This window comes from Salvelinus namaycush, chromosome 42, assembly GCF_016432855.1.
Source record: "Salvelinus namaycush isolate Seneca chromosome 42, SaNama_1.0, whole genome shotgun sequence".
NCBI classification, from domain to species: Eukaryota; Metazoa; Chordata; class Actinopteri; order Salmoniformes; family Salmonidae; genus Salvelinus; species Salvelinus namaycush.
The window spans coordinates 6,042,181-6,068,745 of NC_052348.1; the positions used below are offsets into that span (position 1 = coordinate 6,042,181).

The window sequence follows — 26,565 nt, forward strand, 5'->3', positions numbered from 1 at the left end:
TTACTGCACTGTTGGAGCTAGAAACACAAGCATGGAGCTAGAAACACAAGCATTTCGCTACACCCGCAATAACATCTGCTAAACACGTGTATGTGACCAATAAAATGTGATTTGATTTGACTTGACAAACTGGTGGTCGGTATGAGCGAAAGTGAGCATGTTTAAATGCCTTTTCTGGGATACTTCTTGCTGCTAATGGTCAAATCTTGCCTGGCTGCCCAGACCCATTGCCATGGCCAAACGCCACACCCACAAACTTTGTTTCTCATCAATAGAGCAGCGGAAGAATTCTGTGTGAGTCATCAGGCAAGTTCAAATCTACCTAGACTGTGTTTATTTGTTCATCCCCATGAACTTCAATTCTGTTTTTATTTATGTCTTTGGAAAACTTTCCCTACATCTGCAATAACTCCTTGTTTAACGCTTCTGATTCACACTTGTTTTACCTAGACCGTGCCTGTTTAAAGATGTTCAACCTTGTTTGATTTTAGATGGTAAAACAATGTATCAAGATAGAACAGAGATCAGCAACGTCAAGGGTTAATTCTGTTACAGAGTGCAGAGCAGCACTGGATGGGGAGGAGCAATGTTGATGTCAAGCTGCTAAAGTGAAACTTAAGTGGATAGACGTCTGAACCGCAAATGAGCAAACACTCTCAAACTCCTCAGAAATCTTTATTAGACGGCTAAGCTGAGTCTCCAGGGCTTTTTTGATACTACAGTCAGAAAGATCAGAGAGAACCACACTCTCTCTCACACACAGGTGAGTAGAGATTTACCAGGGCAGGTGAAGATAAATTCTATTGTGTAAATATTATATTCTCCTGTTTTCTATTCTACAGTACCTATGTTAAACTACATTTGGTAAATGTATTAATGTCTACTGTATGTTGTATGGTTAAACAGGATTGGTTTGTATCCCTTAATGCCATGTTGATGGCACTGAAACTATCAAGAGCTGACTCATTCCAGGAAATCATTTATAGTTCTGCCTTCTTTCTAGATATGGCTTCCTCCAGCAGTCTCCTGTCTGAAGAGCAGTTCCTGTGCTCAATCTGTCTGGATGTGTTCACTGAGCCAGTCTCCACTTCGTGTGGACACAACTTCTGCATGGCCTGTATAACAAAGTACTGGGATAGCAACAACCTGTGTCAATGTCCACTGTGTAATGAGAAATTGTCCAGACAAACTAAGCTTCGTGTTAACACAACCTTCAGAGAGATTGTAGAGAATTATAAACGGTTGAGAGACACAGGTAAAGATGAGTCCCCTGCCAAACCTGGAAAAGTGCACTGTGACATCTGCACTGGGACGAAGCGCAAGGCCCTGAAGTCATGCCAGGTGTGTCTGGCTTCTTACTGTGAGACTCACCTGGAGCCTCATCAGATAGCTCCAGCCTTCAAGCGACACAAGCTGATCAACCCTGTGGAGAACCTGGAAGACAGGATCTGTAAGAAGCATGACAGACTCATGGATCTGTTCTGTAGGACCGACCAGACATGTGTGTGTCAGTTCTGCACTGAAACAGACCACAAGACTCATGACACTGTTCCTATAGAGGACGAGTGTGGAGAGAGGAAGGTTCAGCTGGGGAAAACTGAGGCAGAAGTGCAGCAGATTATCCAGGAGCGACTGCAGAAAGTTAAAGAGATCAAACTCTCAGTACATCTCAGCAAAAGAGATGCAAAGAGGGAGAAAGCAGACAGCATAAAGGTCTTCACTGCTCTGGTACGATCCATTGAGAAAGGCCAAGCTCAGCTCATTGAGGAGGTTGAGGAGAAGCAGAAAGCAGTAGAGAGGCAGGCTGAAGGGCTCATTAAAGAACTGGAGCAGGAAATCACTGAGCTAAAGAGGAGAAGCACTGACCTGAAGCAGCTCTCACACACTGAGGACCACCTCCAACTTCTCCAGAGCTTCACATCCGTGGTGTGCACCCCTCCACCCACCAAGGACTGGTCTGAGATCAGTGTTCACAGGACTGTGAGGAGAGCTGCGTCTCAGCTGGAGGAGACATTGAATAAAGAGATGGAGAAGCTGCCTGATGTCAAACTGAAGAGGATTCAGCAGTATGCAGTGGATGTGACTCTGGACCCTGATACAGCAAATCTATATCTCATCATGTCTGAAGATGGAAAACAAGTAAGATGTGGAGACACATCACAGAATCTTCCTGACAATCCAAAAAGGTTTGATCGTTTTACCATTGTCCTTGGAACGGATGGCTTCTCCTCAGGGAGATTTTACTATGAAGTGACGGTTAAGGGGAAGACTAGGTGGGATTTAGGAGTTGCCAGAGAGTCCACTGACAGGAAGGGGGAAATCACACTGAGCCCTGAACATGGAGTTTGGACTGTGATGCTAAGGGATGGGAATGAGTACACAGCCTGTGCCTCACCGCAAGTCTGTCTCTCCCTGAGCGAGAAGCCCCAGAAGGTGGGGGTGTTTGTGGATTATGAGGAGGGTCAGGTCTCCTTTTATGATGTGGAGGCCAGGTCTCATATCTACTCTTTCACTTGCTGCACCTTTACAGAGAAAATCTACCCATTCTTCAGTCCCTGTAATCATGATAGTGGTAAAAACGCAGCCCCTGTCATCATCTCTCCTGTCAATCACAAACACTGATTTAACAAAGAACTTACTCTTCCTTTAAAGCTGTAATATGTCACTTTTTTGGGCGATCCGACCAAATTCACATAGAAATGTGAGTTATAGATCTGTCATTCTCATTCAAAGCAAGTATAAGAAGCGGTAGATCTGTTGTATGTGCATTATTTCTATGCTTCCAGTTATTACATTTCATTTTGGCATCTTTTACTTTCAGGTTTTGTACACCAGCTTCGAACAGCTGAAAATACAATATTTTGGGATGTAGAAAATATATTTCACAGCGGTTTAGATGGTACAATGATTCTAAACACTATACTTGCTTTTTTTGTCAAAAACTGAAATTAGGCGAACTATTAGAATTTTAGCAACCAGGAAATGGCAGAGGGATTTCTTTATTGTGCACCTTTAAGCTGGTTGTTGATACTGTATAAGTGAATGCGATAAAGGACTTACTTTTCCTTTGATCTTGTTGTGGATGTAAGTTATTGTGAAAAAGGACTTAAAGCTGGTTGTTGATACTGCATAAGTGAATGTGGTAAAGGACATACTCAGCCTTTGAGCTGGTTCCACAGTACTGTACTTCGATAAAGGGCATACTTTTCCTTTGAGCTGGCTGTGGATCTAAGACAGTGTGTGATAAGGGAAATAATGTGCCTATAAGCTAGGTGTTGGTTTAGGAAAGTGACTGAAAAGTGACTGAATATGATAAAATGCATACTTTTCTTTTGAGCTGCTTGTACAATGCCTTCAGAAAGTATTCATACCCCTTGACTTATTCCAGATGTTGTTGTGTTACAGCCCGAATTCAAAATATATATTTTTACACACAGTACCCGATAATAACAAAGTAAACATTTTTAAATATACGCTACCATTCAAAGGTTTGGGGTCACTTAGACATTTCCTAGTTTTTGAAAGAAAAGCAATTTTTTTGTCCATTAAAATAACATCAAATTGATCAGAAATACAGTGTAGACATTGTTAATGTTGTAAATGACTATTGTAGCTGGAAACGGCAGATTTTTGATGGAGTATCTACATAGGCTTACCGAGGCCCATTATCAACAACCGTCACTCATGTGTTCCAATTAGCTAATCAAAGCTTATCATTTTAAAAGGCAAATTTATCATTAAAAAAAACTTTTGCAATTATGTAATAAAACTGGCCTTCTTTAGACTAGTTGAGTATCTGGAGCATCAGCATTTGTGGGTTCTATTACAGGCTCAAAATGGCCAGAAACAAAGAACTTTCTTCTGAAACTCGTCAGTCTATTCTTGTTCTGAGAAATTAAATCTATTCCATGCGAGAAATTGCCAAGAAACTAAAGATCTCGTACAACGTTGTGTACTACTCCCTTCACAGAACAACGCATATAAGTTCAGGAGTAAAAATATGCTTAACAAGTCACATAGTAAGTTGCATGGACTCACTCTGCGTGCAATAACAGTGTTTAACATGAAACTGGCTCTAACCAGAATAGAAAGAGGAGTGGGAGGCCCCGGTGCACAACTGAGCAAGAGGACAAGTACATTAGAGTGTCTAGTTTGAGAAACAGACTCCTCACAAGTCCTCAACTGGCAGCTTCATTAAATAGTACCCACAAAACACCAGTCTCAACGTCAACAGTGAAGAGGCGACTCTGGGAAGCTGGCCTGTGCACCGATGCCTCCTCTTTCTCTTCTGGTTAGAGCCAGTTTCATGTTAAACACTGTTATTGCACGCAGAGTGAGTCCATGCAACTTACTATGTGACTTGTTAAGCATATTTTTACTCCTGAACTTATTTAGACTTATCATAACAAAGGGGTTGAATACAACAGGATGGGGGTCATGGGCATCTGGGATTTATTGCTGATGTCCACCAGAGGATAGAGGAAAAGAAGAGATAGGAATATTCAAACTCATACAGGACAGAGCTGGGTTCAAATTTATTTTCTTTCAAATATTTTGAGTGATATAGACTGGAGTGCCAGATTGGTGGCACTTTTGGTACTATTCCATTTCTTCCTTTACATCAGTCGAGATCAATCAAGTGCAGCTAATGCATTTGACAGAAAAACAAATACTTTGAACCCTGGTCTGATAGGGGGCTATTTCCAAGTTAATGCATCACAATAACATCACAATTAGAATTTCATTAAATATATTGTTTTATTTTTGGGTATACAGTACCAGTCAAAAGTTTGGACACACATACTCATTCCAGGATTTTTCTTTATTTTAACTATTTTCTACAATGTAGAATAATAGTGAAGACATCAAAACTATAAAATAACACATATGGAATCATGTAGTAACCCAAAAGTGTTAAACAAATCAAAATAGATTTTATATTTTGAGATTCTTCAAAGTAGCCACCCTTTGCCTTGATGACAGCTTTGCACACTCTTGGCATTCTCTCAACCAGCTTCCTGGGGTAGTCACCTGGAATGCATTTCAATTAACAGGTGTGCCTTGTTAAAAGTTAATTTGTGGAAATTCTTTCTTCTTAATGCGTTTGAGCTGTGTTGTGTGTTGTGACAAGGTCGGGGTGGTATACAGAAGGTAGCCCTATTTGGTAAAAGACCAAGTCCATATTATGGCAAGAACAGCTCAAATAAGCAAAGAGAAACGACAGTCCATCATTACTTTAAGACATGAAGTAAGACATGAAGGTCAGTCAATACGGAACATTTCAAGAACTTCAGTTTCTTCAAGTGCAGCCGGAAAAACCATTAAGCGCTATGACGAAACTGGCTCTCATGAGGACAGCAACAGGAAAGAAAGACCCAGAGTTACCTCTGCTGCAGAGGATAAGTTCATTAGAGGTACCAGCCTCAGAAATTGCAGCTCAAATAAATGCTTCACAGAGTTAAAGTAACAGACACATCTCAACATCAACTGTTCAGCGGAGACTGCGTGAATCAGGCCTTCATGGCCGAATTGCTGCAAAGACACCAATAATAAGAAGAGACTTGAATGTGCCAAGAAACACGAGCAATGGACATTAGACCGGTGGAAATCTGTCCTTTGGTCTGATGAGTCCAAATTTGAGATTTTTGGTTCCAACCGCCATGTCTTTGTGAGACGCAGAGTAGGTGAACAGATCTCCGCATGTGTGGTGCCCACCGTGAAGCATGGAGGAGGAGGTGTGATGGTGTGGGGGTGCTTTGCTTGTGACACTGTCAGTGATTTATTTAGAAGTCAAGGTACACTTAACCTGCATGGCTCCCACAGCATTCTGCAGCGATGCTCCATCCCATCTGGTTTGGGCTTAGTGGGACTATCATTTGTTTTCCAACAGGACAATGACCCGACACACCTCCAGGCTGTGTAAGGGCTATTTGACCAAGAAGGAGAGTGATGGAATGCTGCATCAGATGACCTGGCCTCCAATCACCCGACCTTAATCCAATTGAGATGGTTTGGGATGAGTTGGACCGCAGAGTGAAGGAGAAGTATTCTGCTCATCATATGTGGGAACTCCTTCAAGACTGATGGAAAAGCATTCCAGGTGAAGCTGGTTGAGAGAATGCCAAGAGTGTGCAAAGCTGTCATCAAGGCAATGGGTGGCCATTTTGAAGATAGTAAAATATATTTTGATTTGTTTAACACTTTTTGGTTACTACATCATTCCATGTGTTATTTCATAGTGTTATTTCATAGTTTTCAATCAAATCAATCAAATGTATTTATAAAGCCCTTCTTACATCAGCTGATGTCACAAAGTGCTGTACAGAAACCCAGTGTCACACCCTGATCTGTTCTTGTGATTGTCACCACCTCCTCCAGGTGTTGCTTATTTTCCCCAGTGTATTTATCCCTGTGTTTCCTGTCTCTCTGTGCCAGTTTGTCTTGTATGTTTTCAAGTCAACCCCTGTGTTTTTCCCGTGCTCCTGTTTTCTATTATTTTTTTTAGTCTTCCCTGTTTTGACCCTTGCTGTTTTTTCTAGACTCCGTACCCACCTGCCTGACCCTTCTGCCTGCCCTGACATCAAGCCTGTCTGCCACTGTACTTCTTGGACTCAGAATCTGGTTTTGACCTTTCGCCTGTCTGCGACCATTCTCTTGCCTACTCCTTTGGGATTAAATAAACAACTAAGACTCTAACCATATTCCTCCTGTGTCTGCATCTGGGTCTCGCCTTGTACCCTTATACCCAGCCTAAAACCCCAAACAGCAAGCAATGCAGGTGTAGAAGCACGGTGGCTAGGAAAAACTCCCTTGAAAGGCCGGAACCTAGGAAGACACCTAGAGAGGAACCAGGCTATGAGGGGTGGCCAGTCTCTATAGGAGAAAGCCCTGTCTCCAGCTGTTTGCTTGGAAATTCTAGGGACAGTAAGGAGCCCTGCGTCTTGTGACTGTAGCGTACGTGTAGGTATGCACGGCAGGACCAAATCAGAAAGATAGGTAGGAGCAAGCCCATGTAATGCTTTGTAGGTTAGCAGTAAAACCTTGAAACCAGCCCTTGCCTTAACAGGAAGCCAGTGTAGAGAGGCTAGCACTGGAGTAATATGATATTTTTGGGGGGTTCTAGTCAAGATTCTAGCAGCCGTGTTTCGCACTAACTGAAGTTTATTTAGTGCTTTATCCGGGTAGCCGGAAAGTAGAGCATTGCAGTAGTTTAACCTAGAAGTGACAAAAGCATGGATTCATTTTTCTGCATCAATTTTGTACAGAAAGTTTCAGATTTTTGCAATGTTACGTAGATGGAAAAAAGCTGTCCTTGAAACAGTCTTGATATGTTCGTCAAAAGAGAGATCAGGGTCCAGAGAAACGCTGAGGTCCTTCAGTTTTATTTGAGACGACTGTACAACCAAGATTAATTGTCAGATTCAACAGAAGATCTCTTCGTTTCTTGGGACCTAGAACTAGCATCTCTGTTTTGTCCGAGTTTAAAAGTAGAACATTTGCCGCCATCCACTTCCTTACGTCTGAAACACAGGCTTCCAGGGAGGGCAATTTTGGGGCTTCACCATGTTTCATCAAAATGTACAGCTGTGTGTCGTCCGCATAGCAGTGAAAGTTAACGTTATGTTTCCGAATGACATCACCAAGAGGTAAAATATATAGTGAAAACAATAGTGGTCCTTAAACAGAGCCTTGAGGAACACCGAAATGTACAATTGATTTGTCAGAGGACAAACCATCTACAAACATATCTTTCCGACAGATAAGATCTAAACCAGGCCAAAACGTGTCCGTGTAGACCAATTTGGGTTTCCAATCTCTCCAAAAGAATGTGGTGATCGATGGTATCAAAAGCAGCACTAAGGTCTAGGAGCACGAGGACAGATGCAGAGCCTCGGTCTGATGCCATTAAAAGGTCATTTACCACCTTCACAAGTGCAATCTCAGTGCTATGATAGGGTCGAAAACCAGACTGAAGCGTTTTGTATATATTGTTTGTCTTCAGGAAGGCAATAATAGTGAAGACATCAAAATGTATTCTACAATGTAGAAAATAGTACAAATAAAGAAAAACCCTTGAATGAGTAGGTGTGTCCAAATGTTTGACTGGTACTATATATATATATATTTAAAACTTAGCAAAGAAAGTCCCTTTTTCAGGACCCTGTCTTTCAAAGATAATTCGTAAAAATCAAAATTACTTCACAGATCTTCATTGTAAAGGGTTTAAACACTGTTTCCCATGCTTGTTCAATGAACCATAAACAATTAATGAACATGCACCTGTGGAACGGTCGTTAAGACACTAACAGCTTACAGACGGTAGACAATTAAGGTCACAGTTATGAAAACTTAGGACACTAAAGTGGCCTTTCTACTGACTGGAAAAACACCAAAAGAAAGATGCTCAGGGTCCCTGTTCATCTGTGTGAACGTGCCTTAGGCATGCTGCAAGGAGGCATGAGGACTGTAGATGTGGCCAGAGCAATAAATTGCAATGTCCGTACTGTGAGACGCCTAAGACAGCGCTACAGGGAGACAGGACGGACAGCTGATCGTCCTTGCAGTGGCAGACCACGTGTAACAACACCTGCACAGGATAGGTACATCCGAACATCACACCTGCGGGACAGGTACAGGATGGCAACAACAACTGCCCGAGTTACACCAGGAACGCACAATCCCTCCATCAGTGCTCAGACTGTCCGCAATAGGAGAGAGAGGCTGGACTGAGGGCTTGTAGGCCTGTTGTAAGGCAGGTCCTCATCAGACATTGCCGGCAACAACGCCGCCTATGGGCACAAACCCACCGTCGCTGGACCAGACAGGACTGGCAAAAAGTGGTCTTCACTGACGAGTCACGGTTTTGTCTCACCAGGAGTGATGGTCGGATTCGCGCTTATCGTCGAGGGAATGAGCGTTACACCGAGGCCTGTACTCTGGAGCAGGATCGATTTGGAGGTGGAGGGTCCGTCATGGTCTGGGGCGGTGTGTCACAGCATCATCAGACTGGGCTTGTTGTCATTGCAGACAATCTCAACGCTGTGCGTTACAGGGAAGACATCCTCCTCCCTCATGTGGTACCCTTCCTGCAGGCTCATCCTGACTTGACCCTCCAGCATGACAATGCCATCAGCCATACTGCTCGTTCTGTGCGTGATTTCCTGCAAGACATGAATGCCAGTGTTCTGCCATGGCCAGCAAAGAGCCCGGATCTCAATCCCATTGAGCACGTCTGGGACCTGTTGGATCGGAGGGTGAGGGCTAGGGCCATTTCCTCCAGAAATGTCCGGTAACTTGCAGGTGCCTTGGTGGAAGAGTGGGGTAACATCTCACAGCAAGAACTGGCAAATCTGGTGCAGTCCATGAGGAGGAGATCCACTGCAGTACTGAATGCAGCTGGTGACCACACCAGATACTGACTGTAACTTTGATTTTGACCCCCCCTTTGTTCAGGGACACATTATTTAATTTCTGTTAGTCACATGTCTGTGGAACTTGTTCAATTTATGTCTCAGTTGTTGAATCTTATGTTCATACAAATATTAATGTTAAGTTTGCTGAAAATAAATGCAGTTGACAGTGACATTTTTATTTGCTGAGTTTATATATTGTATTTATTATTGGGTATTTTGTTTTAATGTTTCTTCCTGAGTGGATATCTTAATGACATCCAGACACAAACCCATGTCCCTCTAGAACTGATCCTATCTTGCCCACAGCTCTCACAAACACAGATGGACATTGCTTCTTTTTGTTGTTTAATTTCTCTGCATAAAAATGTTATCCAAAATATTCTGGGATAAAACTCTGTTTGCATTCACGAATAGAGATACAGTCATAGGGAATCACTTTTTCTATGGATACAGTATTCCAAACTCAATCAGGAGTAATGACTCAACGTTGCCACAATATAGGGATTTTCCATTAGGGTAATGCATTGCTTTTGACATAACACAACCTCAGTACTTGTAGGACCTGCATTCAAAATACTAATATTAACATCCTTATCATAGTACATAGCACTGGCTATTTGATCTACAACAGTAAAATGCTCAATTGGGAGCTGGCTTTTTAACAGAACCTGTTAATTTTTTTTATCTAAATGCAGAATTCGTTTTTTCTTCTATTCCATGAAGGAAATCTTTCAACAGGGTCAAAAGACATTGGGGTTGGAGTTTTCCACAGAGAAAAGTGCCTGTTGATCATCTGTTATGCTAGTTATTTGTCACAATCGAATTAGATGTACCAGTGCAGCGTAAGTAGCGACCATGATCATCATTACCACAATGTAAAAAGACATTGATATACAAACACTTGCAGTGTACAATATTAGTAGTTAAAAAAAAATAACAGTGATGACATGCTGCATTTGAATAATCTCTCACACAATACTTCCACACACAAGAAGGTAAACTACAAAACACCTACTCTACAGCCTGTACAATAGCACAAAACTACACTAACAATATTCTTGACAGATGTGCTACAAAAAGACATTGTGCTTTAAAAAAAACAAAGCTTTCATGTAAAATGTGCCATAAATTAATTAACAGGTTATCAAAAATATTGTCGTGGGACTGGAGTGATATCATGGAAACGTTTGGAATGTCTTTTGGTTTCCGTCTTCTGGTTAGGGTTGGTCAAGCAAAAGTCCCTCCTCCACGAGTCTACAACAATAAACAAATGGAGTGTTAAACTTTGTTATTGTCTTCATCAGCATCGTCATTTTGGGTGTATGACTCTAGGTTATGGAAGTAAGTGAATGTATTCACCGTTGGAAAAGTTTGGTTAACTCACCATGGGCTTCATCTCACCACCGTCTCCATCTGCCTTGGCCCGATCCCTTCCCGCCATTTTTTTACTGTTTTCTACAAACTCCTAAAGAGAGAGGGAGAGGAAGAAAGAAGAGAGAGGGTGAATGTGTGTGTTGGGTGTTGAGATAACAAGGCGAGTTTGGTGTAATACGTGCATAAACACTATTCACCACGTAGAAATGGATTAAAGTGGCACTCTGTAAAAACAAAGGCTACATTCCGTTATCCACACTAGCATACCAGTTAGAATGTATTGCCTGATACATTGGAATGTTAGTGTGGATAATGGAACAGAGAGATATATATACACTGCTCAAAAAAATAAAGGGAACACTTAAACAACACAATGTAACTCCAAGTCAATCACACTTCTGTGAAATCAAACTGTCCACTTAGGAAGCAACACTGATTGACAATAAATTTCACATGCTGTTGTGCAAATGGAATAGACAAAAGGTGGAAATTATAGGCAATTAGCAAGACACCCCCAATAAAGGAGTGATTCTGCAGGTGGTGACCACAGACCACTTCCCAGTTCCTATGCTTCCTGGCTGATGTTTTGGTCACTTTTGAATGCTGGCGGTGCTTTCACTCTAGTGGTAGCATGAGATGGAGTCTACAACCCACACAAGTGGCTCAGGTAGTGCAGTTCATCCAGGATGGCACATCAATGCGAGCTGTGGCAAAAAGGTTTGCTGTGTCTGTCAGCGTAGTGTCCAGAGCATGGAGGCGCTACCAGGAGACAGGCCAGTACATCAGGAGATGTGGAGGAGGCCGTAGGAGGGCAACAACCCAGCAGCAGGACCGCTACCTCCACCTTTGTGCAAGGAGGTGCACTGCCAGAGCCCTGCAAAATGACCTCCAGCAGGCCACAAATGTGCATGTGTCTGCTCAAACGGTCAGAAACAGACTCCATGAGGGTGGTATGAGGGCCCGACGTCCACAGGTGGGGGTTGTGCTTACAGCCCAACACCGTGCAGGACGTTTGGCATTTGCCAGAGAACACCAAGATTGGCAAATTCGCCACTGGCGCCCTGTGCTCTTCACAGATGAAAGCAGGTTCACACTGAGCACATGAGCACATGTGACAGACGTGACAGAGTCTGGAGACGCCGTGGAGAACGTTCTGCTGCCTGCAACATCCTCCAGCATGACCGGTTTGGCGGTGGGTCAGTCATGGTGTGGGGTGGCATTTCTTTGTGGGGCCGCACAGCCCTCCATGTGCTCGCCAGAGGTAGCCTGACTGCCATTAGGTACCGAGATGAGATCCTCAGAGCCCTTGTGAGACCATATGCTGACACATGCACATTTGTGGCCTGCTGGAGGTCATTTTGCAGGGCTCTGGCAGTGCTACTCCTAGCACAAAGGCGGAGGTAGCGGTCCTGCTGCTGGGTTGTTGCCCTCCTACGGCCTCCTCCACGTCTCCTGATGTACTGGCCTGTCTCCTGGTAGCGCCTCCATGCTCTGGACACTACGCTGACAGACACAGCAACCTTCTTGCCACAGCTCGCATTGATGTGCCATCCTGGATGAGCTGCACAACCTGAGCCACTTGTGTGGGTTGTAGACTCCGTCTCATGCTACCACTAGAGTGAGAGCACCGCCAGCATTCAAAAGTGACCAAAACACCAGCCAGGAAGCATAGGAACTGAGAAGTGGTCTGTGGTCACCACCTGCAGAATCACTCCTTTATTGGGGGTGTCTTGCTAATTGCCTATAATTTCCACCTTTTGTCTATTCCATTTGCACAACAGCATGTGAAATGTATTGTCAATCAGTGTTGCTTCCTAAGTGGACAGTTTGATTTCACAGAAGTGTGATTGACTTGGAGTTACATTGTGTTGTTTAAGTGTTCCCTTTATTTTTTTGAGCAGTGTATATATAAGGCTACGTCCCGATTCGCCACCTTCTACCAAAGAATTGAACAATGGCGGAAACTCCCTCCAGCCAATGATTACAGCAGAGAGGAAAAGGCGACGTGAGAGGGATAACTGGGCCCAAAATGTGTCTTACCCAGCAGATGGTGTTTTCAAAAAAGTTTTTGTATGGAGGTCAATGAGGGTCAAATTTGTTTAGCAAAAAATGGTATGGTTTATTTACTACATGAGGCTGATCTGATCGAATAGATATAGAATAGATAGATCTCGTAATGATTAGGTTGTTTCAGTTGTACTGACATAAGTAGGACACGTGAAATCCTGGCAACTTTGAGAAAAAACACGTCATATCGGAGTTGTGCCTGTTGTTCACACGCGTATCTGCCCACGCATTGGCTAGAATGGTCCCACCAGATCTTGCCACGTCACGACTGGCAAGATACGTTTTTTTAAGACATTTCTTTTCAGTGTTAGAGCGGCCACTTGAGTATCTGGTCAATATAATGCATTATCTGTGACTACACCAATCCATTGCTTTTAATCCATGACTGGTGGAGAATCGGGACCCGGCCATAGTCTCCCACCCACCCAGCCTCCCTTCCCCTCACCATGAGGGCTTTGTCCATGTAGAACTCTCGGCCGGGGCTGCCGTCGTTGTGCTTGGTGTCCACGGCGAAGCAGAGGAAGAGCACGTCCACCACAATCTCAAAGACAGACAGGAAGCAGTGGGCCACCAGCCAGGAGAACAGGCAGACGATGAGCAGGGGCAGCACCCACACCGTGTAGTCCCGCTGGTAGTTGAGCGACAGTACGCCGACGAACGCTGTGCAGGAGACGATCAGTACCTGGACACACACACAGGGAAAGATGGAGAAAAAGGGGCGTGGGAAAGGGAGAAAAGAGGAAAGAGACAAAGAGAGAGATGGTGATAGATTGAATAGAATCATTATGCTTCAAAAATCCTAAAATGGCATGTAGAACTCTCTATGCAGCCACTACCTTTCCCAGGAAGAGGACAAAGTCCCCCACGGTGTTGATGGTGGCCACTCTGAGGGCATTCTCTACCAGGATGACAAACGCATCGCACGCCGACGTACAGAAACTGGTGCTGTTGATCGCTGTGGCCGTGTAGGCGTTCTGTGGTGAAAACAGACAGAGACAGGAGTATCATCAATAACAATGTTATCTTGGGAATGAGTCTCCCTTGTAAAATAGATTGTTGTCAATGATATGTGTGTAATAGTAAGAATAATCAACCTCTCAGATGACAATCAATCTGATAGGACACTTACTTGATTCAGGTATGTTAGACACTTCGTCAGGCACCACAAGCAGCAGATGCAGGCTTTCAGCATACAGCGAGCACAGGCATTTTCCTACCAACAGAAAACACATTCAGTTTGAGTTCTCCACCCATTGTCTGACTTGACAAACTGGTAATTGGTATAAGTGAAAGCGAGAATGTTTAACAACACAATCTGGGATATGTCTTGCTTCTTAATTAATGGTCAAATCTGCCAAGACTGCCACTATTTTGTCATCCCAATGTGGATTTTTAACTGTTGTTGTTGTCTGAAAACCTTCCATACACCTGCAATAGGTCTTTACTTAACATTTCTGATTCACACTTTTTCTACCTAAATCAGTAAAAAAATAGAACACTCCTGTTTAAACTGTTCAACCTTGTTTGATTTTAAAATGGTAAAACAATGTATCAAGAATGAAGAGAGATCAGCCATGTGAAGGGTTAATTCTGTTCCAGAGCACAGAGCTGCACTGGATGGGATACATCTACTATTGTATGTTGCGCACACAAGTAAACACCATCAAACTCTTCAGAAAAGTCTCTTCACGATGCTGACTCTCCAGAAAAAAAAGCTGAGAACACGCCCACACTCTTTTACACAGACACAGGTGAGTAGAGATTTACAAGGCTGGGTGTCACGCCCTGACCTTAGAGATCCTTATTTATTCTCTATGTTTGGTTAGGTCAGGGTGTGACTCGGGTGGGAGAATCTATGTTTTCTATTTCTTTGTGTTTTTGGCTGAGTATGGTTCCCAATCAGAGGCAGCTGTCTATCATTGTCTCTGATTGGGGATCATATATAGGTTGTCATTTTCCGTTTGGGTTTTGTGGGGAGTTATTTTCTGTTTGGCTGTTTTTGTTGCCTGACAGAACTGTGCGCTTTCGTTTTTTCTCCTTTGTTATTTTGTTGCGTTGTTCAGTTTATTAAAAATCATGAACGGCTACAACGCTGCACCTTGGTCTCCTTCTTCATCCGACGAGTGCCGTTACACTGGGTGAAGAAATGTTACCTGTGTACAGTTTATGGTAATCTCCTGTTTTCTTTATCTACAGTAGCTATGTTTAACTATATTTAGAAGATTGACTCATTTCTACTGTCATTAGAGGAAATAGAAAATGCTCTGTAAAATATATATATACAGTGGGGAGAACAAGTATTTGATACACTGCCGATTTTGCAGGTTTTCCTACTTACAAAGCATGTAGAGGTCTGTAATTTTTTATCATAGGTACACTTCAACTGTGAGAGACGGAATCTAAAACAAAAATCCAGAAAATCACATTGTATGATTTTTAAGTAATTAATTTGCATTTTATTGCATGACATAAGTATTTGATACGTCAGAAAATATGCAGCGTGGGGTAGGTTAATCATATTCTTTAATGATAACCAGCAAAACCAAGAAAAAGAAAACCAACGAAACGTACATCCTTGTATGGCTCAACAGCAACAATACAAGAACAAGATCCCACAACATAGGTGGGAAAAAAGGCTGCCTAAATATGATTCCCAATCAGAGACAACGATAGACAGCTGCCTCTGATTGGGAACCACACTCAGCCAAACACAAAGAAATACAAAACATAGAATGCCCACCCCACATCACACCCTGAACTAACTAAATAGAGAAATAAAACGTCTCTCTAAGGTCAGGGCGTAACATAGGTTGGAGTCATTAAAACTCGTTTTTCAACCACTCCACAAATTTCTTTTCTATATATATATATATATATATATATATATATATATATATATATATATATATATATATATATAATGCATTATTGATTGATTGATTATAATCTGGAGCTGGAGTCTTTTAGTATTTTGATCTGAAGTATTTCAGAGAGTGTTTGCAGTAAAACAAAAAATGTTGTACAGTTTCAACTTTGCTCTCTCTCTCTAGATATGGCTTCCTCCAGCAGTCTCCTGTCGAAAGAGCAGTTCCCGTGCTTTATCTGTCTGGATGTGTTCACTGAGCCAGTCACCACTTCATGTGGACACAACTTCTGCATGGCCTGTGTCATAAAGTACTGCAATAGCAAGGACCTGTGTCAATGTCCACTGTGTAAGGAGTAATTCTCCAGACAACTTGAGCTTCATGTCAACACAACTTTCAGAGAGGTTGTAGAGTTTTAAAAGGATGAGAGACAGAGGTAAAGATGAGTCCCCTTCCAAACCTGGAAAAAAAGCCCTGTGACGTCTGCACTGTGATGAACCTCAGTGCCCTGAAGTCCTGCCTGGTGTGTCAGGCCTCTTACTGTGAGTTCACCTGGAGCCTCATCAGATAGCCCCACCTTTAAAGAGACACAAACTTATCGACCCTGTGGAGAACCTGGAAGACAGGATCTGTAAGAAGCATGACAGACTCCTGGAGCTGTTCTGTAGGACCAACCAGACATGTGTGTGTCAGTTCTGCACTGAGTCAGACCATAAGACTCATGACACTGTCCCTTTAGAGGAAGAGCGATGCAGAGAGAGAGATAGCAGCGTGCGTGCAGCTGCAGTTCTTCAGTACTCTGGTGAAATCCATTGAGAAAAGCCAGGCTGAGCTCGTTGAGGTGATTGAGGAGAAGCAGAAAGCAGTAGAGAGGCAGGCTGAAGGGCTCTGAAGAGCTGGAGAAGTAAATCACTGAGCTCAGTGTTCTCAGTGATATGTGTGTGGGGACTGTGAGGAGAAGCTTTGTCTTAGCTGGACACTGAATAAAGAGATGGAGAACCTGTCTCTGGACCCTGATACAGCACATCCCAGTCTGATCCTGTCTGAAGATGGGAAACAAGTAAGATGTGGAAACACACCACAGAATCTTCCTGACAATCCAAAAAGGTTTGATCGTTATGCCATGACCCTCGGAAAGGATGGCTTATCCTCGGGAAGATTTTACTATGGGAATCACACTGGAGTGACCAGAGAGCCCATTGACGGGAATGGGAAAATCACACTGAGCCCTGAGAATGGACTCTGGACTGTGTTCCACAGTCCTCCTCTCCCTGAGAGAGAAGCCCCAGAAGGTGGGGTTGTTTGTGGACTATGAGGAGGGTCAGGTCTCCTTTTATGATGTGGAGGTCAGGTCTCATATCTACTCTTCCACTGTCTGCACCTTTACAGAGAAACTCGTTCCATTCTTTGAATCCTGATGGCAAAAACTCAGCCCCTCTCATCACCTCTCATGTCAATCACACAGACTGGTTAAATAATGAGGGAACTGTTGTTTTGCAACAGACAATTTACAAATCATCAAAATTTGTGTATTTAGTCAGATTGACATGTCACATGATTAGAATGTTCACAGGTTTCCTCTGAAATTTCATCATCAAATGAAAATGGAAACTGTTCTGTACATCTTAATATGGATAATAAATGCTTGTATTTACTGGAAATGAAAACTAAACTGGAATTAACTTAAATAAGTAATAAAAGTTATGTTGCTTAGATTATTCATATATACATTCAGAAAATTCATACCCCTTGACTTACTCCACATTTTGTTGTGTTACAGCCTGAATTCAAATGGATTAAATATATTATTTTGTTCACCCATCTACACACAATTTCCCATAATGCAAAGTGAAAAGATGTTTTTAGATGTTTTTTCAAATTTATTCAAAACGAAATATAGCAATGTCTCATTTACATAAGTATTCACACTCCTTTGCATGACACTACAAATTGAGTTCAGACGCATCCAATTTCCTTTGATCATCCTTGAGATGTCACAACAACTTGATTGGAGTACACCTGTGGCCAATTCAATTGTTTGTACATGATTTATAAAGATACACACCTGTCTATATAAAAAGGTCCCACAGTTGACAGTGCATGTCAGAGTAGAAACTACAGTAAACCATGAAGTCTAAGGAACTGTCCGTAGATCTCCCAAGATAGAATTGTGATGAGGCATATCTGGGAAGGGTACAAAACAATTTCTAGAGTGTTGAAGGTTTCCAAGAACACAGTTGCCTCCATCATTGGGAAATTAAAAAAAACATGGAACTACCCAGACTCTGCCTGGAGCTGACCGTCCAACCAAACTGAGCAACCGGGCAAGGAAGGACCTTAGTCAGGGAGGTGACCAAATATCCAATGACCACTGACAGAACTACAGAGTTCCTTGGCTGAGATGGGAGAACCTGCCAGAAGGACAACAGTCTCTACAGGACTTCACCAATATGGGCTTGATGGGAGAGCGGCCAGACGAAAACCACCCCTGAGAAAAATGCACATGATAGCACGCCTGGGGTTTGCAAAAAGGCAAACAAAAGACAGAGCAGAAGGCAAAAGATTCTGTGGTCTGATGAGACAAAAATGTAACTCTTTGGCGTGACTGCAAAGCACTATGTCTGGAGAAAACCAGCACAACTCATCACCCGTCTAACACCATCCCTACCGTGAAGCATGGTGGTGGTAGCATCATGCTATGGGGATGCTTTTCAGCGACAGAGACTGGTAAGGACAGAGGGAACAATGAATGGAGCCAAATACAGGCAAATCCTTGATGAGAACCTGCTTCACAAATGACCTTATCCTGGGGTGAAGATTTAAGCTCCAACAAGACAATGACCCCAAGCCTACAGCCAAAGCAATGCTGGAATGGCTTCAGAACAAGAATGTGAAAGTTCTTAAGTGGCCCAGCCAAAGCTCAGGCTTGAAACACATTGAAAATCTGTGGAAAGACTTGAAGATTGCTGTTCACCACCACTCCCCAATTAAACTTAACAGAGTTTTAGAAAATCTGCAAGGAAGAATGGGAGAAAATCCCCAAATCCAGATGTGCAAAGCTGATACAGGCATATCCAAGACGACTCAAAGCAGTAATCGCCGCCAAAAGTGTTTCTACAAAGTATTGACTCAGGGGTATGAATACTTACGTAAATGAGATATTTCTGTATTTCAATTTCAATATATTTTCAAAAAAACATGTTTTCACTTTGTCATTATTGTGTATGTGTGTAGATGGGTGAGAAAAACAATCAATTGAATCATTTTTGAATTCAGGCTGTAACACAGCAAAATGTGGAATAAGTCATGGGATATGAATACTTTCTGAAGGCACTGTATTTACCCACAATTATTTTAGTCTCTTATTAGCTCTACAAGTAAATATCATGTTGATACTGTACAAGTGAATACAATAAAGGATGTACTCAGCCCTCCACAGACTTCGATGTAGATGTGGATGAATAATGTGTTCTCTTGTTTTGTACTGTTCTGTAGTTTCGACCCAATGGTTCGTCTGACAAACAAAGAACTGTGTGTCCTGCAGGCCCAGGCATGGATCAAAGCCTACTTTGTTCCAATATTTCTGTCATTCAGTGATATTTATTCCCATAGTAATTCGTTGAGGATCCATAACGAAATAAACATCTGCATTTTGAAAGAGTATTTTTTATCATTATTTTATTAACGAAAGCATAAATATGTTGATGAAGAAGCCACATTTGCCTCGGGGTCCATCCCAGTTGGTATTCTGTGGAACCATGCGTTTTTTCGGTGCGGCGTGTTGTCCAGCCCTTTCTCCGCGGATGTTTTTTTTTTTTAATTTAATTTTAATTTCACCTTTATTTAACCAGGTAGGCCAGTTGAGAACAAGTTCTCATTTACAACTGCGACCTGGCCAAGATAAAGCAAAGCAGTGCGACAAAAACAACAACACAGAGTTACACATGGGATAAACAAATGTACAGTCAATAACACAATAGTGTGTGCAAATGTAGTAAGATTAGGGAGGTAAGGCAATAAATAGGCCATAGTGGTGAAATAATTATAATTTAGCATTAACACTGGAGTGATAGATGTGCAGATGATGATGTGCAAGTAGAGATACTGGGGTGCAAAAAGAGCAAAAATAAATAACAATTTGGGGAATGAGGTAGTTGGGTGGACTATTTACAGAGGGGCTGTGTAGAGGTGTAGTGATCGGTAAGCTGCTCTGACACCTGATGCTTAAAGTTAGTGAGGGCGATATAAGTCCCCAGCTTCAGTGATTTTTGCAATTCATTCCAGTCACTAGGCAGCAGAGAACTGGAAGGAAAAGCGGTGGTGGGTAGTATATGGGGCTTTGGTGACAAAAAGGTTGGCACTGTGATAGACTACATCTAATTTGCTGAGTACAGTGTTTTTGGCTATTTTGTAAATGACATCGCCGAAGTCAAGGATTGGTAGGATGGTCAGTTTTATGAGGGTATGTTTAGCAGCATGAGTGAAGGAGGCTTTGTTGCGAAATAGGAAGCCGTTTCTAGATTTAATTTTGGATTGGAGATGTTTGATGTGAGTCTGGAAGGAGAGTTTACAGTCTAACCAGACACCTAGGTATTTGTAGTTGTCCACATATTCTTGGCAAGTCTATTGTCCTGCTAATAGCCCATAATGAGTAGTGATGCTAGTCGGGCGGGCGGGTGCGGGCAGCGATCGGTTGAAAAACATGCATTTAGTTTTACTAGCATTTAAGAGCAGTTGGAGGCCACGGAAGGAGTGTTATATGGCATTGAAGCTCGTCTGGAGGTTTGTTAACACAGTGTCCAAAGAGGGGCCAGAAGTATACAGAATGGTGTCATCTGCTTAGATGTGGATCAGAGAATCACCAGCAGCAAGAGCGATATCATTGATGTATACAGAGAAAAGAGTCGGCCCGAGAATTGAACCCTGTGGCACCCCTATAGAGACTGCCAGAGGTCCGGACAACAGGCCCTCCGATTTGACACACTGAACTCTGAGAAGTAGTTGGTGAACCAGGCGAGGCAGTCATTTGAGGTTGTCGGCATGGTTGTATGCTCTGCAAAAACACATTGATGTTTTTCGTACACAATTATCAATTTTATTACACAGTATGTCTACACATTGATAGGCTATATACATAAAACTTTTGTTTTTAAATGTACTGAAACCAAAATACCTTTAGTTTTGGTGATCCACACAGCACCGGCTCATTTTCAAGTCCTCTGGTGGATACAGTCCTAACCCTGGAACGGGTAGCACCATAGAAATAAGCTAGCTTGATGAAAAGTGTTTGTAAGCCGGAAAAGTGTCTGCTCGGGACCAAAACACACTGCCACCCGGGTTTGCATTGCAAATGAGGGCAAAAACTGGGTCAAGACGCCAGCAGAGTAAGCAGACCTTTATGTGGTAAAAAAAAAGTTAAATAAAAGACCTACAACACCTACGATAGGCCTACAGTATATCTACAAATATTATTTTAATCTCTACATGTAGGTCTCCTGATTTAAACCCGATCTAACTTGTTTGGCATCAACTGAGAACATTCATCCGTAACTCTACAAGCAAAGATGAACTGGTGGAGACCAAGACGTTTTGACTTGAGAAATTGACGATACAATTCTCCCCCTACCCTCCTTCTTGGCAAGTCTATTGTCCTGCTAATAGCCCATAATGGGTGGATGGATGGCTTCTTTTGTATTCCAATGTATTGAATGAATGTATTAATTCCAGTCATTTACCATTCTCATTCTGGAAACGTTGTTTGCAGAGTTCATAATCTCCTTGTTTAAAAAATAACTATATTTTGGAGATGATCTCGTTTTCAAATAACCGAAAGTGGAGTGGTTGTAAACTTAATAAAGGGGAAAAAGGCCATTCTTTAACATGGGGTGAGACAATAAGTCCTTTTAATTTGTCTGGCTTGCCATTCCAAATAAAATTGAATATTTTATTTGGGGTTGCTGTTTAACCTCTTGAGAGTATAGGGGGTGCTGTTTCGACTTTGTGAAAATTGGTCCCCAAATTAAACTGCCTCGTACTCAATTCTTGCTCGTACAATATGCATATTATTATTACTATTGGATAGAAAACACTCTCTAGTTTCTAAAACCGTTTGAATTATGTCTCTGAGTGAAACAGAACTCCTTCTGCAGCACATTTCCTGCCAGGGAGTGAGATTTCAGAAATCGAGATCAGTTTATAAGTCCCTGTGTACGCTGTGGGGCTACAAACACTGCATACGCCTTCCTCTAGATGTCAGTAAGTGGTGAGAATTTGAATGGAGTGGATTGCGCAATCTGGGACCTTATATAAGACCGTGAAGCGGAAGTACCGTCCTTTTCAACGTTGCGCCTGACGCAGTAGGGACACCAGAGTGGCCTCCTGCCAAGCTTTCGTTTTGCCAGTTCTATATCTCCGGTCATGTTTTTATTCGTTATAGTTGTTAAAGACATCATAAGGTAGTTAATTTAAACCGATTTATAGCAATTTATATCAGTTTATTGCGATTTTCTGGCATTTCTTTGTGACGCGCTTTCAAGAGTTGGACACCTTTCTGGCACATGCCGAACGTTAGCGGCTATTTCGACAGGACAAGAGTACATCTTTCGACCAACAGACGATTGTTCTGGACAAAGGACACCTTTCCCAAGATTCTGATGAGAGTTCATCGAAAAGTAAGAACTATTTATGCTGATAATTCATTGTTCTGTTGAAAAATGTCAAATGCATAAGACGCCATTTCTTGCAGTGTAGCCTTGCGTTATCGCACCCTGTATTGCGAAGTAACGTTAATTTTAAAAATGTAATTCAGCGATTGCATTAAGAACTAATTTGTCTTTCAATTGCTGTCCAACCTGTATTTTTTTAGTCAAGTTTATGAATAGTTTTCGATAAGAATAGGTGTCTTTCCAAGATGGCGCTGGACAGATTGCTTGAGTATTTGGACACTATTTTCATTGTATAAGCACGATTTGTGCCGCTAAATATGCACATTTTCGAACAAACTCTATATGCATTGTGTAATATGATGTTACAGGACTGTCATCTGAAGAATTCTGAGAAGGTTAGTGAAAATTAATATATTTTGGTGGTGAATACGTTATCGCTATGTTTGGCTGGAATCAATGCTGTTGTGTGGTTTGCTACTGTGCTAAGCTAATATAACGCTATATTGTGTTTTCGCTGTAAAACACTTAGAAAATCTGAAATATTGTCTGGATTCACAAGATCTGTGTCTTTCAATTGCTGTACGCTGTGTATTTCTAAGAAATGTTTTATGATGAGTAATTAGGTAATACACGTTGCTCTCTGTAGTTATTCTAGTCGAGTTGTGATGGTGGCTGCAATGGTAAACTATGATTTATACCTGAAATATGCACATTTCTCTAACAAAACATATGCTATACAATAAATATGTTATCAGACTGTCATCTGATGAATTTGTTTCTTGGTTAGTGGCTATTTATATCTTTATTTGGTCGAATTTGTGATAGCTACTGATGGAGTAAAAAACTGGTGGAGTAAAAAAAATGGTGTCTTTTGCTAACGTGGTTAGCTAATAGATTTACATATTGTGTCTTCCCTGTAAAACATTTTAAAAATCAGAAATGATGTCTGGATTCACAAGATGTGTATCTTTCATCTGGTGTCTTGGACTTGTGATTTAATGATATTTAGATGCTAGTATTTACTTGTGACGCTATGCTAGGCTATGCTAGTCAGCTTTTTTACTGGTGGGGGTGCTCCCGGATCCGGGTTTGGGAGGAACTAGAAGTTAAATTATCTCTCTAAAAGGATGCATTATGAAAGGAAAATGTGCAAGAGACGGTGGTAATATTTTTCCTTTTGGAGACTATAATACATGGCATCCAGGTCAGGATAACCAATAATATACACAAAGCACTAACCCTGACTCTCGTTTTTTAAGTGTTCATAGGTCTAGGTCTATATATTCCTGGTGTTAAAAAAAAATAAAAAAATGCTTATTTTAGTTAAACGCTCTTCACAGACCGTGCTTATTTGAGACCAAAACTAGCGATCAATTGTAGAGTCGTGACTTCTATTTTCTATTTTTCACTCCTAGACCATCAGAAAGAATGTTGGTACTTATTTATTTTGATCCAAAGCCATGAATGAGTGAGTCACTCAGCTTTATGTAGGTGCCGAGGCTATATGACTGCGCAATCAACAGTGCTCTAACTCCCCCTTGTGGTGGTCTGGAGCAATGAAGTAGTGACGCAGGGCAACGTACTAAACCACAAATTACCTCTAAGTCCGGCGGCATAATCTCACATTTTTTAATTGAGGAACCACTGTATATTTGTATTAGAAAAGTGTTCAACCACCTGAGTCAATATGTGTTAGAATCATCTTTGGCAGTGATTACAGCTGTTAGTCTTTATGGGTAAGTCCCAAAGAGCTTTGAAAACCTGGATTGTACAATATTTGCCATTATTCTTGAAGAAAATCTTCAAGCTCTTTCAAGTTAGTTGTTGATCATTACTAGACAGCCATTTTCAACTCTTGCCATAGATTTTCAAGACAATTTAAGTCAAAACTGTAACTAGGCCACTTAGAAACATTCAATATCGTCTTGGTAAGTAACTCCAGTGTATATTTGGCCTTGCGTTTTAGGTTATTGTCCTGTTGAAAGGTGGATTTGTCTACCAGTGTCTGTTGGAAAGCAGACTGAACCAGGTTTTCCTTTAGGACTTTGCCTATGCTTAGCTCTATTTCTTTTATTTTTATCCTAAAAAAAATCACTAGTCCTTGCCGATGACAAGCATACCCATAACATGATGAAGCCACATCCATGCTTGAAAATATGAAGAGCGGTACTCTGTTGTGTTGGATTTGCCACAAACATAATGCTTTGTATTCAGGACAAAAAGTTCAATTATTTTAGTACCTTATTACAAACAATATTAGTATTGCGTACAGGCTTCCTTCTTTTCACTCTGTCATTTAGGTTAGTATTGTGGAGTAACTACAATTTTCAGTTTTCTCCTATCACAGCCATTTAACTCTAACTGGTTTAAATCGCCATTGGCCTCAAGGTGAAATCCCTGAGTGGTTTCTTTCCTCTCCGTATTGATACACCATCCACAGTGTAATTAATAACTTCACCATGCTCAAAGGGATATTCAATGTCTGCTTTGGGTGCCCTTTGTGAGGCATTGGAAAACCTCCCTACATGTAGTCTGTTGGTGAATCTGTGCTTGAAATTCACTGCTCGACTGAGGGACCTTACAAATAATTGTATGTGTGGGGTACAGACATGAGCTAGTCATTCAAAAATCATGTTTAACACCATTTTGCCATGGGGTGTAGAGAAAATGTTGCCGTTTTAAAGCAAGTTTGCTGCAATTCTACACATTTTGCCATGGGGTGGAGAGAAGATTTTGCAATTTTATAACTAATAACATGCAATTCAACTAATTTTGCCATGGGGCAGAGAGGAAAATTAGCCGTTTTACAGCTAATTTCCTGCAATTCTACACATTTTGCCATAGGGTGTAGAGAAATGTTTGCAGTTTTCATGGTTATAGAACTCACCATTGTGCCCTTAGGTTTATTACTGGTGAGGGTTATAGAACTCACCATTGTGCCCTTAGGTTTATTACTGGTGAGGGTTATAGAACTCACCATTGTGCCCTTAGGTTTATTACTGGTGATGGTTCTAGAACTCACCATTGTGCCCTTAGGTTTATTACTGGTCACAGTTATAGAACTCACCATTGTGCCCTTAGGTTTATTACTGGTCACGGTTATAGAACTCACCATTGTGCGCTTAGGTTTATTACTGGTCACGGTTATAGAACTCACCATTGTGCCCTTAGGTTTATTACTGGTCACGGTTATAGAACTCACCATTGTGCCCTTAGGTTTATTACTGGTCATGGTTATAGAACTCACCATTGTGTTTTGTATCAAAAAGTTGGTTGAGTCTCTTTGTATGTATGGCGAGAGCAGCATTTTCTTGTGTTTATCTACAAAGCACTCATGCAGAAACTTCCTATGTATCTATCATCATGAATTCAATTTAGATTTACAAATGACCAAAACCCGGTCTCAGGTTTGGATAACCCTGGAGGCCCCTTTGGTCTCCACAGAGATGGGTAAAGCTGCTTTAAGGTTTTTTTTTGTGCCCTTTATGTGGAACAACTTCCAGAGCTTTCTGGAATGAGATGTTCCCCTTGGTCAGTTCAGAGTAATGACCGGAAACCTCTTATGTTGATAAATGTGTCTGTTTTTCTTCACATGTTTTGTAATTTTGTATATTGTATGTGTTTGATGTATTTATGCAGGGCTCCTCTGTAGAAGAGATCCTAGTCTCAGTATGACTTCCCTGTCAATATAAAGGTTAAATAAAATAAAAAAGTACAAGTATATTAAGGTTATAATGTTGTAGAGAACAATTTAATTATTCACTATATGAGATTTATAATGACATAGGGCAACAAAAAAAACTACATTTTGAAATTAATTGCGTAGCACTCTCTTGAATTGCCCCGTTTTTCCTCAACATTCTAGACCAGTGCGTGAACACCCTACATACTCTGCCTTTGAACTGATTGTGGATGTAAGTGATATAAACCTGTTGTATTCGGCGCATGTGACAAATACAAATTTGATTTGATATAGCTGAATGAGACAAAGTACGTACTTTTCCTTTCAGCTGGTTTTGGATGTAGGTGAGGATGAGGCGAGGGATCTCCACCAAGGTGATGATGAAGGAGCCTTTGGCCACGGTGCCCAGATGGTAGCGGGCCAGACGCAGCATAGACGACACGATGGGGGTCATGGGCAGTTGAGATTTATTCCTGATGTCCACCACAGGATAGAGGAAA

The 26,565-nt window shown here is 41.6% G+C and overlaps 2 protein-coding genes across 2 annotated transcripts in view; one reads left to right on the top strand and one right to left on the bottom strand.

Moving 5' to 3' along the window:
- The first annotated feature begins 1,005 nt into the window (after positions 1–1,005).
- On the top strand, positions 1,006–2,622 carry LOC120035135 (E3 ubiquitin-protein ligase TRIM21-like). Its single transcript, XM_038981931.1, has one exon. The coding sequence runs from the start codon at positions 1,006–1,008 to the stop codon at positions 2,620–2,622; it is 1,617 nt and encodes a 538-aa protein (XP_038837859.1).
- Positions 2,623–9,745: 7,123 nt separating this feature from the next.
- The window catches only part of LOC120035000 (choline transporter-like protein 1), a 33,472-nt gene continuing 16,652 nt past the window's right edge, over positions 9,746–26,565 (bottom strand). Inside the window, exons 11-16 of the mRNA XM_038981736.1 lie at positions 26,382–26,538; positions 13,984–14,067; positions 13,691–13,828; positions 13,300–13,536; positions 10,798–10,878; positions 9,746–10,667 (exon numbers count right to left, since the gene is read on the bottom strand). Coding sequence (XP_038837664.1) covers positions 10,641–10,667; positions 10,798–10,878; positions 13,300–13,536; positions 13,691–13,828; positions 13,984–14,067; positions 26,382–26,538 — 724 coding nt within the window. The 3' untranslated portion in view covers positions 9,746–10,640. The remainder of the gene's footprint in view (positions 10,668–10,797; positions 10,879–13,299; positions 13,537–13,690; positions 13,829–13,983; positions 14,068–26,381; positions 26,539–26,565) is intronic.

What these genes read in the sequence shown, in the direction of transcription:
- LOC120035135 (XM_038981931.1), top strand. Translation starts at nt 1,006, where the DNA reads ATGGCTTCCTCCAGCAGTCTCCTGTCTGAAGAGCAGTTCCTGTGCTCA.